Below are 16,351 nucleotides of genomic sequence, written 5' to 3'. Positions count from 1 at the left end.
TAGCTCAATAAAGCTCGGGTCTTTGGACTCACAAGGCTCCCTACAGTCCAGATCTGAGGTTTCAACCTCAAGCCATGCACAAATTACTTAATTACACAAGATAGATGGGAGAAAACCCTAAAAACTCCCTAAACCAAGATCTCATAAGGAAATGATCATGTTAGCATCTTTTTACATCCAACTATAGCAAATCTATGGGGAATCTCTGGATCCAAAAGCATCCTCTTGATCCAAGCTTTGATGCTCTCTACTTCTCCTCCAAAAGATCACAAAAATGCCCAAGATTAATTCTCTTTTCTCTCTTGGCTCACTCTAGGTGATTAGGGTTTCACACAGGGGAGTTGGGTGGCTGGTGAGGCGGAAATGAGGGCTTAAGGCCCTTTAAATAGGACACAAACCTTGAGATTTAGGGTTTCCTCACACAGCGCCAACTCGGCAAATCGACTCTCTGACTTGTCGAGTTGGTCAATAAACCTACGTGACCAATCCGACTCTACTCGATGAGTCGGACATACAACTCGTCGAGTCACTCATTCAATCCCAAAAATAAATATATAAATATTATACCTAAGAGTCGGGATGTTACAATCAGTCAATTCGACTTGATATTCTATTGTTGGAGTTGTCCTACGTATTTTTTCGATGATGTCCATTGTGTTCACAAATTGTTGTATATCTTCAGACATGGTAATGAGGAGCATAGGCATGTTATACAACGCTACTTTTCTCCGTTCCTCAGTCGGTGAAGGCAGTAATGAGATTTCCAATATTACCATTCGTTGTTTCGCACGTTGATAATCAAAAATCATTTCTAATGCAGTCATATCAACAAGATGCCGTTGCTCGTCTTCAAGACGTGGTATAGCATACTCTATAGATAACTCATCATCATCGTTCTAGTCACTGGATGTTGGAGACTAAAAGTAAAATATACCTAAATTATATTAATACTAAGCGAATCCATGCGCGTTGCGCGAGAATAGAATTATATAGTTAAAATAATTACTTTTACTAAATTATTATTTAATATTTCTACTTTGAAGCAAATTGTTAGTAGTAAAGCAAACATATAGTTAACATATTAGTTATATTAAACATTATAGTTTAATTTTTAAGTCATTGTGATATATATACAATTATTTGATAATATTATAAACCATTTACAATTGTGTAAATTATATATCAAATGAATGATAATATAACGGGTAACAAAACGTATGAACAAAAATATGAACTGCAACTTTTAGTAACATAAAAATAGAAAATCATCTATTATAACATTTGTATTAAAAAGGATATATATACAACGGATAATAAAAAAATATGAAAAATAAACACTATAACTTTTAATAACATAAAAACACTAAAACATCTATTATAACATTTATATTAATTCTTCATATTTAAATCACAAATCTCTTCAAATACATTAATGTTTTTAATGAGTAAAACTTTACAACCTTATAAAAGAAAGAAAAATAAAAAGTTATTAGTGATTACTAATTAATAATCATAAGTTAAAAACTCTTGAGTTGTAACTAATAAATATACATAAATTAAAAAACACTTGAGTTGTAGTGTGAGTTTCAAATGAATGTTGTACTTGGAAATGTATTATTATTATTATTATTATTATTATTATTATTGTTATATTCGTCTAAATAATTGGTTTTGATGCATCATTTTAATCTCTTCAATTATTAAACATAAAGATATTTAATTATAAATTTATAACATACATAGGTGCATAAACATGTTAAACAAATCACATATAATATATATATTTTCGTAAATGTCATATGTAATTCTTGTCGTAGTAATATGGATAAATTACATTCATATGAAGAACATATCATGATAAGTCTATCATAATTACATATCAAATATTCAAAATTATGTTATCTTTTAAATATTGTCTTTTAAATATGTTGTGTAGGATAACCCAACAAAAAAATAATAGAAAATAAACATAATCAAAATAGGAAAACTACAATCAAATAAATAAGAGCATTGAGTGGTTGAATATATAAATAAAGATGTTACATAAACATACATTTAAATCAAAAGAAAAAAGTAACATTCTTCAACTTTGCTCAAACAAAAAACCTATATTCATTTTACAAATCTTCTTTCTTTATTTAACACCATTCAACCATAGAAACTTGATGATAATTTTTCACTAATCTGCAATCAAAATATTTTTCTTGAAAAAGACGAATCAGAAAGATATTCCAAGCAAAACATTGATGTTTGGAGAGTCACATTCAAGATTGAGTAATACACACAAATCACATATAAAGATTAAATGAGAAACTGAATATAAAGAAAGAATAGAAAAGTTTCACTTGTTTTGGTTGAAAGAAAAAATCATATTACAATTACCATTGATGCGACATAACTCATTTCTTCAAATCATCATATTTGGATCGTGAATGCTTCAACTATATGAAAACTTTTGAATCACAATATCTTCAAATCCTTCTTATATGTAAGATTTTATATAACACAAAAGATACAAAAGATTGACCTTTTTATAATAAACTTTTCACTAAATGCTAATTAAACATAATATAAGTTATAAAAATTTTGAGTGTTAAATCATAATTGAGAAAACTTTTGAGTTGCATTAGTTAAAAAATGGGGTTTCAAATGAATGTGGTTTGAGAAAATTAAAAAAAAAAGGGTTTCAAATACATGAGATTCAAGAAAAAATGTTAGCTTTATAAGTATGTATGATACTATTTAAAAACCAACGTGCATAAAAGTATTTAATAATAATAAAAACAACTTGGTGAAACATATAAAAAAACATAATTGTAAATAGTCTATCATAACAGGTGTGTCTGTACTTGCTCATGTGTCATCTTTCGGAGTTCTATATGCTTTCAATTTAAGTTGTAACACCCTTTCTGATTTATTTCTTAATTTTATAGATGCTTTTGCAGGTTTATTTTTTTATTTTATTTCGAAACTCATTATCTTGGTTTTTTATCTACAAAAACAAAATTCCATGAACATTTTAATACATTACCGTAAAAATAAATTAAAACTATTTTTTTTTTGTTTTTCGATTTTACTTTTATCAGGCATAATTCCGAAAGCTCCTATAAGTGGAATACAACTCATCATCATCGTTCGAATCACTGGATGTTGGAGACTAAAAGTAAAATATACCTAAATTATATTAATATACTATTTAAAAACCAACGTGCATAAAAGTATTTAATAATAATAAAAACAACTTGGTGAAACATATAAAAAAACATAATTGTAAATAGTCTATCATAACAGGTTTGTCTGTACTTGCTCATGTGTCATCTTTCGGAGTTCTATATGCTTTCAATTTAAGTTGTAACACCTTTTCTGATTTATTTATTAATTTTATAGGTGCTTTTGCAGGTTTATTTTTTATTTTATTTCGAAACTCATTATCTTGGTTTTTTTATCTGCAAAAACAAAATTCCATGAACATTTTAATACATTACCGTAAAAATAAATTAAAACTAATTTTTTTTTTCGATTTTACTTTTATCGGGTGTAATTTCGAAAGCTCCTATAAATGGAATACAACTTCATCGTCCGCAAAACTCATTTTTTTAACAACATCAACGCAAACTCGTCTTTAGACTAATATGAATTATTAAACAATATCCAAAAAAACTTATACGTACAGTTATTCCGGATTGATATTTCGTAACATCGTTTCAGAATATTTCATCGGGTTTCGGATCACGTTCTTCGTGTTCCGGACTTAGATTACCATTCCAGAACCCCTACAATCCCTAATTTTGGACTAAAACAAGTGATCTGAAATATACTAAAAAGTACTTACATGAGATTCATACACAGAGAACGAGAAAAACATTAAAAAAAAGGATAATCCGGATTCGATCATAGTATTCTGGAGTCGTTTCTCGTATTCCGAACCATTCCGAAATACGTAAGTCATTTTATAAAATCAAATACAAAGTAACTTAAAAAGTAGAACTTACTTGGTTTTACGAATCCATGCTGAAAATTTGGTCTGAAATGCAAATAGATCGTGTTTCGGATTTGCAAATTCTGAAACGTGTATTCTATATTTTTTGTGTGTGGGACACATATATATACCATTTGGGCTACAATATTGAGCTTGAACCGGTTTTCGAGTCCGAAATAACCTATTTCAGACCAAGTGGTTAGTTTTAAAAAAAATAATAATAAAAACAAAAACAAAATTGGTTATATTTATAAAATCACCCAAAAAATGATCAAATTACTCAATTTCCTTAAAAATAATATACAACACTATTTTAATCCTAATATTATAGTAAATGGTGATATTACAATCTACCATGGAAATTACGGTAGAAACATATGCTCATTCTAATCCTATTTTAATCTTAGTGTTAACCACTCAAAATTTACATTCACACGTCACAAGGAAATTATAATCAAACTTATTTTAAGAATATTATATAGATCGACAAACATTTAGATCTACATTTATTGCTAAGATACAAATCACTTTCACCAAAAAGAAATATTTACTTTTAATGGCAAATTATGATGACGGTGATTTTTTTGTCGATTTTGATGATCGTGATAATAATCGTGACAAAGAGATTGTAGTATGGCCACCATTTTTGTCTCTTCTCGTTAAATTTGTGCATTTCGCAGTTACTCCTATTTTGTGTGGGCATTTGTCGTGATTGAATTGCCTCATGTGATTTTGAATTTTAGTGTCTCTTATCTTAATACACATGATCTTCAAATTCAATGTTATCATTTTAATTTTTCAAGTATGACATCATTTTTTAGACATGTTTTTATATAGAATTTATCTAAACCATATTTAATGAAAATATAAAAAGACAAGCGTTTCCATGTGTATGCAGGTATTTGAAATTAAATGAATTATATTTGCACCCACACACAAAAATATCATGATTGTTGGGTATTAAAGTCAAATTACAATTTTTTTGGGATGAATGAATTATAAAGTACACTTTTTGAATGATTATGATAAGTCGTCTCATAGTTAAAGGTAAATCATGGTAGGATACTGGATATATAGAAATGTCGATGTAGTTTTATATTTTAGTTAACCATTTAAATAAAAATTATAAAAAATGTTTTATTCTTTATATATATAATACTAATTGAACTTTTTTTTTTCAGTCAATGATAATAGTAATTATGATCATATACAGCTTTTCATCAAATTGTTATTCCGTTCATGTCATTGTTTTAAATCGATCATTTATTTTAGTTAATTAAACTAAAGTTAAATCAAAATAATATCATGTTAAGAATATATATAGCAATCATTCTTTTACTTTGTATGCATTATAATTCGTTATTATTGACCTTATATAATACAAATAAGCGATGACATGATATTGTCTCTCAATCTCATATATTAATAAAATAGGTACCTATTAAAGGATAAAAATGTATCATATCATTAAATATTTGATTAATTAATCCCTTTATCATTAAATATTTGATTGATTAATCCATTTAGATGGGACCGCTTATATTAATATGTTTATGTTTGGCTAGACAACTAGTGGTAGCAATACGTACGATACTATAGAAATTTATAGAAAATTTGTGTTTATATAATAGGCAACATATGAGTTATAATAAAATTAAGCTTAATTATTTATAGACAAATTTACATAAGTGGTCTATGATGTTTATAAAAAATCATCGTAACCTTCGGTCTCCACCACTATCAAAATCATATACTGAAATTGATAAAACATGCACTTAATTAAACAGAATACTCGGTTTTAGTAGGTTTAGATCGATAGTTATACCAACATGATTTCACAATTGTTCGGCAATTGAATCAATGGTTGTTTTGATTGACCGCGAGTAACTCCAACACACTGACTGGTGAGACAGATGTTGAGACATCGTTTGGCGGCATCAATAAGATCGTTGTATCACTATGGCGATGATAAATTTTTTTGGCTGAAACAAGTTTTATAGTTGTAGGGAAGGAGTGTTGGTGGTTATGTTCTGTTGAAGGTATTTGATGGTGATGTTGGGCACACCATGCATTCAAGTTTATAATGTTTGTAAATCGATTTAATATCTCAAAAAACCTAAATTTTCATGATAGTCTACTTTATTTTATTCAAAACAAAATTAAGAATTGAACAGTGATACAAATTGCCTACCATCATATGAAGCAAAGTGGACTTGATTTTGTTGGATGCTATCATTGTATGTCATGTCGATTTTTTTTTATTATTATTTTTTTTAGTATATATCCGATTAGGATTTTTGATATAAAAAACAAAACAATATTGTTTCAACTTACAATCACAACATCAGTAACTTTAATTTAACTAAGATCATACGAAATTTAACTAATGGCTAAAGTGCTAGACACGATTCATACATGTGTTTACAAATTTTCACTACCAAAATAGTGAAATAAGTAAAATAAAACATATCAACCAATTAAATATAATATATGAATACCAAGACAAAAAGCAGCGACGCAACAAGACAAATAATCAAAAATGATTAAGAAAACCACAAGGGGACACTCCATTGAAAGAGTAATGTAGAGCTTCTCTCTCTCTCTCTCTCTCTCTCTCTCTCTCTCTCTCGTTGTCTTAATATTTTCAACTCTCTCTCTCTCTCTCTAGAGGGTGAACTCTGTGTGTTGTGGAGAGGGAAAACAAATGGGTTGTTTATTCTGCTCTGATAAATCCAAGAAGAAACCTAAATTTCAGCAGAACAAGAAGCCAGAAGATCAGATCTCATCAGCTCCAGGTAACCAAAATTACTGAAATATTCCAACACATAAATCAAAATTCTGGTAAACCCGTTACCAACATTGTTTTCTTTGATCAATCCAATTGCCCCAGTTCTCTATATCTTCTTTGCTTCTCAATTCCCAATAATTATTATTTTTTTTTTTAAAAAAAAAAAAAATTGTAGTTTCTGCTATTTGTATATTCATGTTCAAATAGGGTATGCTTTAAAGTTGTATAAACAATTTCTGGAGGCTGATCTGATTTGACCCAGTCAAATTGATTTCTAGGCAAATTGTCGTTTAGCATTTGAATCTCTCTTTGTCCCATTCATTCTTGATTATCATTGTGTTCGGCTCACTTGCTATAATTGCAATCGCTAGTGTTGCAAAAGTGGAAAACGAGAGAATTCATGGTCAGTATTTGTTGAAATCATTATCAATTTTCTTTATTGTCCCTGGTGTTAATAATAATATAGTAGGGTTTCCAATTATTATCTTCAATTTTTCATTGTGAATCATTTCTCATAATTTCCAATTATATGAATCCTATGTATCGTTGGTAGCAAGCATAGATTTAGGGTTTAGATTTTTCCCCAAATTAGAAATCACAAAACGGAATGTATTAAAGGTGGAAACTTTAAGGGATTTGTAGTCTGTTTTGAACTCTATGATGATGCGTTTTTTCTTAAATCATATTCATATCTTATATCCTTCTTCTTATTCCAATTCTACACTTAAATTTTTAAGAATTGCTTGTTTTCAGATAAATCTAAGGTTAATTCTGGTGTGGGGTTAAATAAAGAAGCTTTGAAAGATGGAGGATCTACACACATTGCAGCACACACATTTACATTTCGTGAATTAGCAGCTGCAGCCAAGAACTTTAGAGCAGATTGTCTTTTGGGTGAAGGTGGGTTTGGTAGAGTATATAGAGGCCGATTAGAGAGCACCAACCAGGTTTGTTCAATTTATCAAGTTTCTTTAAGGGTTAAATGCAAGAAATAGCATCTTACTTTCATTGTACTTTAAGAATGACAAAATAAAAGACCCTTTTGGACTGAATTGCAAAACCATAATTTTATTTGTAATGATGGGCATAATTTATTGTAATTTTCTGAGCACATAAGGGATGTTACAAATGTAAAAAAAAAAAAAAAAAAAAAAAAATTGATGTAAATTTGTGAGGTTTTATTTGGATTTAAGTTGACTTGACCTCTTCTTTGTCTTTTTTTCTCTATTTGCAATTGAGAGAGTGGGTAACATGTTGGCAATAAGTGTGTTTAATAATTAAAAACAGTTCAATTATTGAAACATAGATTATATCCATTCCAAAAAGTTATAGATTTAGTCCAGATGTTTGATTTGTTGTAAGGAATGATCCCTAAAACAAATTTAAGTTCTGTTGCATCCGTTAAGTTTAAGTAGAATGACTATTTTACCCTTTCCGTGTATTGTGCAGGTTGTGGCGATCAAACAACTTGATCGTAATGGCTTACAAGGAAACAGAGAGTTTCTTGTTGAAGTGTTGATGTTAAGCCTCCTTCACCACCCTAATTTAGTCAACTTAATTGGATATTGTGCTGATGGCGATCAAAGACTTTTGGTATACGAATACATGCCACTTGGATCATTAGAAGACCATCTACATGGTACTTTTATTTTTAAATATTAAAATGATTAGTTACTTATTCTTAATTTCTTATATATGTAATATATATATTTGTTTTGTTGTTTACATTGATTCAGATCTACCTCCTGATAAACAACAACTTGACTGGAACACACGGATGAAAATAGCTGCGGGGGCCGCAAAAGGGTTGGAATATCTACACGATAAAGCTAGCCCTCCGGTTATATACCGTGACCTAAAATGCTCAAACATTTTGCTTGATCAAGATTATAACCCAAAATTGTCTGATTTTGGGTTAGCAAAATTGGGACCCGTGGGTGACAAGACCCACGTGTCCACCCGTGTCATGGGAACATACGGGTATTGTGCTCCCGAATACGCCATGACAGGTCAGCTCACCCCCAAATCAGATGTCTACAGTTTTGGAGTCGTTCTTCTTGAAATTATTACAGGCAGAAAAGCAATCGATCACGCCAAAACCGGTTGTGAACATAATCTCGTTGCTTGGGTAAGAAACAAAATAAAATGCTGAATTATTTATTTATTTATTGAAAATTAATTAATTAATTAATTAATATGGGTGGCAGGCACGGCCTTTATTTAAAGACAGGAGGAAATTCGGGCAGATGGCTGACCCGATGCTTGAAGGGCAGTACCCTGTAAGAGGATTGTACCAGGCACTTGCTGTGGCTGCAATGTGTGTACAGGAACAGCCTACCATGAGGCCAGTCATTGCTGATGTGGTCACCGCTTTGACTTATCTTGCTTCACAAAGATATGACCCGCGGGCCCGCTCCCGGTCCCGGTCCCAGTCCCAATCCCAGTCTGGCTCTTCCACCCCGAGAACACAACGAAACAGTGATGCTGCCAATGCCTTGAGGTGATGAAAGATTGATTCATGCTTTTTGCTAACGGGAAAATATGAGTCTTTTGTGTTTATTCTTTTCAACTTTGTTTATTTCTGTCCCACTATATTCTTTTCTTTTTTTACTTGAATTTTTCGTGTTTTATTTATTATTAAAGGATTGGAGATTCTTGTAATTAGTTAGCTCTATATAAAAGATTAGCGGTCAATCTGGTTTTTTTGAGTCTTGCAAATGATGGGTTTGTATTGCATTTGTTATGGCGTTGGACTTGAAATGATATTATAATTTTTGTCTCATAAAAAAGGTGGAAGAAGGTTGTTTGACCTCGGTATCCTGTCTGTCTTAGCAAAAGACATGAATGTCAAGTAGCCCTGTAGAAAGCTTGTGAGTAATATATCACTTTGTACTTGGTCTAGAACACGACAAAAATGATAAAGATACAATACCATACATAATTCCCAATTCTCTTTTTACATTTTCTCTTAAAACCAACTGGGGTTTTATTAATTACTAAACAAACAAATGGCTAATGAGCTATATATATAAGTTAAAAGAAATTGTTTTAAAAGAAGAAAAAAAAACACTAGTAATGTACGCTTCTCCCTCAAAAGTCAAAACCAACATGAACACAAGATAATGATGTTTTCCTTGAGTGTATGATATGATCCATCATGAGTCAAGGGTGGTCAACGATACCTGCTCCATCTCATGACCATTATGATCATGGTGTTCTTCCTGCACAAGTTTAAGGTTTTGTTCTTCACCACCAACATCAAGCTGTATATTTTGCAGAGGTTTTGGGCTTTGTTCATCAACAGTAGTGGTAGTGGTAGTTGTAGTGGCCTTTACATCCACATGCTCTTCTGCTGGCTTTGCCTGTGGTAAGTCACTAAATTTGTTAATGGGTTTAGGGTTTAGAAAGATGACATGACAAAAGAGGGTTTAGAATTGACCTTGTTCTTGTCACGCCACCCCAGCACAAATGGTCTTGATAACAGACTAATCTTTCTTGCAGGTATCTCTTGTGTCAGTTCTTGACTTGTTCTTATTGTTGATGAATCTTGATTTGCAGATCTAAGTTTTTAAATAATAAAAATAATGATTGTTATTGTTACTAGTGTACTGATATTGATATTGATATTGGTAATGGTGGTTACCTTGGAGAAGGCTGTGCTTTTGTTTGGCCAGACTGGTATTGCAAGGTTGCCTCCAACATTGATTCTGCCATAACCACTCTCTTCTCCATTTCAGCAAGGGAAGCAGTCGCTGTTTCATATTTTTCCTGAATCATAATCATCCAATATATTAAAAAAAAATCATTTGTTTTCTACCGAAAGTATTTGCATTATAGTTTTGTAACATTATAATAATTTCCTTTTTAACCTGAAGCACTTCAGTGGCATATCTCTGGGCTGCAGCATCTTGCTCAGCATATCTGCGAGCATCTTCTGTTACCTTTTGCTCTTGCTCTACCCGCATCAAAACCTTTAAATAAAATAAAAAAATATGTTTTATGTAATCAAATGTGAATTGGTTGATGTTATTAAATTAAAACCTGAATCATGGCATTCTCTTGTTCTTGTTTGTCAGCAAGAGCCTGTTGTAGCTCAGCAACATCCCGCTCTAATTGTTCAACCTAAAAAAACAATTATTAATTAAAAAAAAAACATAATACTTTTTTTCAAAATTGCCCATTTTTGCAACATACCTTTGCACTTAATTCTCGACGATTATCCTGTTTGACCATCTCCATTAAAGCAGTTTCCAACTCTTCAGCTCTGTAAACATGAAACCAATTTTTAAGAAAGATCATTACCAAAATTTAATTTAATAAAATCATTCCAACAAAAATTGCAACTAAACCTGAGTATTGCAGATCTTTTTTCCTCTAGTACTTTGCACAGCTCATTCTTTAGCCATGCAACCTACAAAGGACAATTTTGTAATTTTAGTATAGTATATATGATACAATGAAGGAATAGTAGATATATACAATGTGTAACCTAACCTGTTCTTGAAGATCTGGAAGAGAATCAATCTCCACATCCCCTGACACACCCACATACAACTCATCTGCATTAGAAGATCCAGAATTCATCCGTGACAATGCACCATTTACCATTTTACCCTGTGAATCCCTCCACATACGAAGTCCTTTTGTTCTTTCTATTAGAGCAGCTTCAACAGCTGGCCTATGTTTGTTTCTTAAGTCTTCAAGTCTCTCTTCATTCACATTTTGATAACCCATGCAAGCTGTCAAAACAAGTTGACTACTGTCAAATGTTGACCCTGCTAGTGACTGCAGCAGTGTCACTGCATCCCCAGCATCCTTTGTTGTCACTAATGCAGGTCCTGCACAAAACTGAATAAAACTAAATTCCAATTTATAAAAAAATATATATATCATCATAAATATAGATCAAAGAAAGGAAACACAGTACCATATAACTCCATTAATGATAGGGCTGTTCGAAAAAGCATGACTCGATTCCCTTGAAATAGAAGTACATCCCAGACTCGAAGAACTGGAAGGAGAATTTTATAAGTTTTTATATTTTGGTTTTGTTGTTGATTAATAAATATAAAAACAAAGAGAAACTGACCACTTTCCCAGGGAAGCATATTCATAAACAGAGAAAGGAACCATGGTCCAGAGACCCATGCGATTTGGACTCCTAGGTAATCTAGGTGGTTAACTGCATCAAACAAATAATGGAGCAAAATCAATGAATATCGTTATCATATAGTATAGAAAATAGATGATATATGAAAAACAAACCTAATTTAGGAAACCTCTCACGCACCAACTCCTCAAAAACAAGCTGGTCAACCTGAGAGAAATCAGAGTCTAAATATATAAAATGGTCCACATTTTAATAATCTTTGTGATCAAGAGATTATAAAGTAAGTACCTGAGACTCGATCATTTCCTCTGAATAATAGCCTTCAAAATAATCATCAAGAATACCCATTAAAGCCCTGAGATTAAATTGAAAAAGCAATGTAAATATATTGTTCAGGCAGCTGGGAAGGGTAACATTTACTAAGGCTCAAAACCTACCAAAAGGCATTTTCTTCAGGCATCAGAAGAAGTAATAAGCCAGCAAAAAAATTCATGGCCTGAATTTAATACAATAGATTAGCATCACATTTCACATAATCTATCAGAAAATTTTAAAAAAATTAGTTGGATGCTGACCTGGCAGTAGCCAACAGAGGGGTTATGGCGAGCATATGCTGTGAGTAAACGTCTCAAAGCATTTCTACCACCTTCATCTAGAGCAGGGTGACCTGGAAAAGTCCGAGGCAAGTCCTGTGAAACAAAACAGTATATCTGATTAGGAATTGTACAAAAAAAAGTAACCAGGAATAGTAATTTACTACTGAAGTGAATTAAATTAGGTGATGACCTTTTCAATCTGAAGTTTCCATTTCTCAGGTGCGTTCATGGAGTCATTCTTTGAGTCCTTACTTGCTTCATCTACTTCTTGAATTTGCTGATCCACATTGTTATCATTCTTAGTATCAGAAAGTAGAAGATTCTGATAGTAATTCTTAATGTGGCGAGCCTTGACACCCACAAAAGCTTGCCATAGCTGCAATTACAAGTGGTTGATTACAGTAATATAATACTTTGAAACATTACATAAATAAAAGGAAATGGAAGAGTACACAGCCTACCTCTCCCCTAAGAGCCATTGGCACTCCACCTTGGACAAGAAACTCCAATTCCTGTTTCCATGGAATTGAAGATTCCTGAGGGGCAGCAGTGCCATCAGCAGCTGGAATTGAGGGAGTGACACCATCACTTGCAGGGATATCTGGAGTTGTGTCTGACTCTGGCCTGTCCAAATCATAAAACTCATCCTCAGAGTCCTCAACAGAAGCAACATTTTCAGTTTCAGGATCTTCATCTGTTTTTGTCCCACTAATCTTTCTCTTAACACGAGCATTCATCATATCCTCAATGGCTCTAAGTGATGGCCTAATATGAGCCCATATTTGGACCCCATGAGACTTAGTCTCAGAAACTTCATCTTCTTGAGGTTTTAAATCATCATGGCCAGGCTTCTCACTGCTCAAATCATCTCCTTCTGGGGCTTTATCAGAACCACCATTTACAGGCAATTGAGCACCCTCTGATTGCCTTTCCAGAAAGTCTTTCCACCTATCTGATCGTTCTTCCTCTTCCTCCTAAAACCATGTAGGGTTGTAGGTTTTACATTATGAATGTAATTGAATGATATGTAAATAAGTAAGAAGATGGAGATTAAAGAGAGTAAAACCTTGTAGATATTTGCATATTCCCGGTATCTCTGTACATGCTGAGGTCTCACTGCAAAACCGTAGGCATCTCTGTCCAATAAAAATAAGTAAGTAATAAGATGGGAGAATTTGGAACCTTGTACATGATTTTAGTTTCACTTTCATGTGCTATGATTTTTTCTCTTGAGAAGTTCGTAATTCAACTGTTGAAAAGTATTTTAACTGCTCTAAAGTTAAAAAAAATAGCAAAAAGGCATAATGTGGCTCTTTTATTAAAAAAGAGGGATTCCTAAATCAAATTTCAATAACACCAAACAAGATCATGTCCAAAATAATTGATCCTAAAAAGTGCGAAACCACTATTCATCACAAAGTTAATCATTTAGGCGTCCAATTAAAGAAGATCAAAATCAAATCCCTCACCCAGATCAAAAACCGTTTCGATAATTTTCGTAACTTCCAATGTCACATTACACGATCACAGCAGTATACAGTATAAGTTTAAGTAATCATCCAATATGAGATATAGATCGAACATTAAACATGGAGAAAATGGGGTGAATGTGAGAAAAATCGAACACCCTAAGAAAAAGGGGGCAATTATGGCATAATAACCGTAAATATAGTCGAAACAACTGATACCTCTTATGTTCAAACGTGACAAGAGGAGGATTCAAGATTGGTACTTTGGTTGTCTTCATTATCGGAGGTGTAACCGGACAAAATCGATCTACTTCCGAACTGAACCCCTTGAATGACTGTTGACAATTGAACCGGCGAGTCTAGAGAGAGAGAGAGAGAGAGAGAGAGAGAGAGAGTATGACTACTGCTTCTATTGCGAGTGAGCCAGTCTACTGTAGTTGCTAGTTGGATGAACGGAAAGGGGCGGAGGCATGGAGGAGATCACGTGGAAAAGCCGAAATCAGCGTCTCACGTTATGGACTCGCTGTGTATAATTTGTATATGGGTGGGTCTATACTCTATACAATACATGTGCTCATTCCTTCACACGCAACTCGAGTTTCGAGTAGTATCTTCAGATCTAAAAAATAAAACTTTTGGGATCTCTACTTTGTTTTGTTTTTTTTTTTTTTTTTTTTAATAACTTTTAACCCCCCATATTTGACAGTAACTTCTTTTAACTCATACAATTTTAAATTTTTTTTTTAAATAAAAACGCTTTGATTGAACCAAATTAACGTTCCAAACAACAAGCTAAACTGCATAGTGCTTACATTGATCGCTAATTTTCCTCACCGGTTAACTACGTGACCTAATAGAAGGTCCAAATTAGCTATATTACTTTAGTTTGACTGAGTCGATCAGTTTTTCTTTGTCAAACCATAAATGCCATATTCTTCTGTTGGCAAAATAAAATATTATACTTTGAAATTAATGGTGTATTTTTTTAGAGTGTATTTATCATTTAATTTTGATTGAACCGACATAAATAGTTGATTTAAATTGAGAATAGGAAAAACATAAGGGCATGTGGAATCAGAAATAAATCTAGAACCGAAAACTATATGGTTTCTTATGTAAGTAAAACCGAAAAATAAAAAAGTAAAAGTACTAGTGGTGTGTACGGTTTTATGCCTTAAAATACTCGAGACAAAATTTTACAAACGGTATTAATTATTTTCGGTTTTTCCCTAATATAGTTCTTATGAAACTTTTTTTGCATGGATAGTCCCTTTGGCAAAAATATTGCACGTAAACAGTTCTTATCATGAATACCATTAGATAAATCCGTTAAATTGAAAGAATTTTAGATAAGGGTCATTTATGTCATTTTTTATTTTTTTTACTTTTATTTTTTAATTCAAATTTCATTTTACATTTTCGGACCATTTCACAAATGATGGTTGTGTAAAATTTCACAAATGGTCATTATGCAAGTTTCACAAAATAGCAAAAATGACCATTTATCCAAAATTCTTTCAACTTAACGGATCCATCTAACATCCACAATAATGACTTTTTACGTGCAAGGTTTATTCCAAAGGGACTACACATGCAAAAAAAAGTTTCATAAAAACTATATTAGAGCAAAACCAAAAAAATTATGACAATTTGTGAAATTTTGTCAATATTCAAAGATAACTTCAATAGTTATCATAAAGTTCTTATATCTTGAAATGTATTCATATTTATATTGTTATCAATAATTTTTAAAACACAACTATCAATATACGATATTAAACTATCATGTAAAAATTAACTACTCATCTTGTTACAGTGTCACCTTGCGGAGGGGCGGCGGTGAGCCGATGACCATGGTTAAACCGTCAATGGCTGAAGTGGTGGGAGCATCATCGATTCGGCGACAAATATTTATGATGCGTAAGATCAAGCATCAACTCTTAGGCAATGTTTCAAAGCTTTTTTTAGTTTTAGTTTAATTTTAAATGGGTTGGGCTAATGTGTAGCTTTTAAATGTTGAATGGATCGAATCAAATATTTTGATACATTTTTTTGTCAAAGATTATAAAGTATGTCCTTTAAAACTATAAGGTAGTTCTTTTTTTTATTTAAACTTTATACTATTATTTTAAAAAATAGGTGGGTCCTAGGATCCATATTGAATCTACATAGATACACCATGCATGAAATGAGTTCGAGAAGGGTTAACGGATTGTTGGTACTATTAGACAACATTAATGTCTCCTGTACATCTTCTATTTTTGTGTGTATGTAATTGTATGTTTTCTAATTCTTTGAGGATTTTGAGGATGTATCCTGTAAATTCCTTTTGTATAAATCTATTGTCTTTCCACCTTATTTGGTGTGACGAGTTATATTCTCATGGTATCAGAGCTTAAGTCGGCTCAC

The 16,351-nt window shown here is 32.0% G+C and overlaps 2 protein-coding genes across 2 annotated transcripts; one reads left to right on the top strand and one right to left on the bottom strand.

Annotated features, from left to right (window-relative positions):
- Positions 1–6,541: 6,541 nt before the first annotated feature.
- Positions 6,542–9,470, top strand: LOC111888307 (probable serine/threonine-protein kinase PBL7). The gene is made up of 5 exons (XM_023884467.3): positions 6,542–6,774; positions 7,521–7,714; positions 8,217–8,406; positions 8,504–8,895; positions 8,975–9,470. Exons 1-5 carry the CDS (start codon positions 6,684–6,686, stop codon positions 9,269–9,271), a joined length of 1,164 nt encoding a protein of 387 aa, XP_023740235.1. The 5' UTR covers positions 6,542–6,683; the 3' UTR covers positions 9,272–9,470.
- Positions 9,471–9,682: 212 nt separating this feature from the next.
- On the bottom strand, positions 9,683–14,546 carry LOC111888306 (uncharacterized). The gene is made up of 18 exons (XM_023884466.3): positions 14,162–14,546; positions 13,540–13,609; positions 12,935–13,447; positions 12,664–12,849; positions 12,453–12,566; positions 12,315–12,373; positions 12,166–12,232; positions 12,033–12,084; positions 11,857–11,949; positions 11,695–11,778; positions 11,262–11,605; positions 11,117–11,178; positions 10,962–11,031; positions 10,809–10,889; positions 10,637–10,738; positions 10,411–10,535; positions 10,207–10,327; positions 9,683–10,129 (listed from the first exon to the last, which is right to left on the bottom strand). Exons 1-18 carry the CDS (start codon positions 14,218–14,220, stop codon positions 9,923–9,925), a joined length of 2,409 nt encoding a protein of 802 aa, XP_023740234.1. The 5' UTR covers positions 14,221–14,546; the 3' UTR covers positions 9,683–9,922.
- Between the last annotated feature and the right edge of the window lie 1,805 nt (positions 14,547–16,351).

Source organism: Lactuca sativa, chromosome 2, assembly GCF_002870075.4.
Source record: "Lactuca sativa cultivar Salinas chromosome 2, Lsat_Salinas_v11, whole genome shotgun sequence".
NCBI classification, from domain to species: domain Eukaryota; kingdom Viridiplantae; phylum Streptophyta; class Magnoliopsida; order Asterales; family Asteraceae; genus Lactuca; species Lactuca sativa.
The sequence above is the reverse complement of the archived record's forward strand: the minus strand, read 5'-3'. Positions and strand labels throughout refer to the sequence as shown.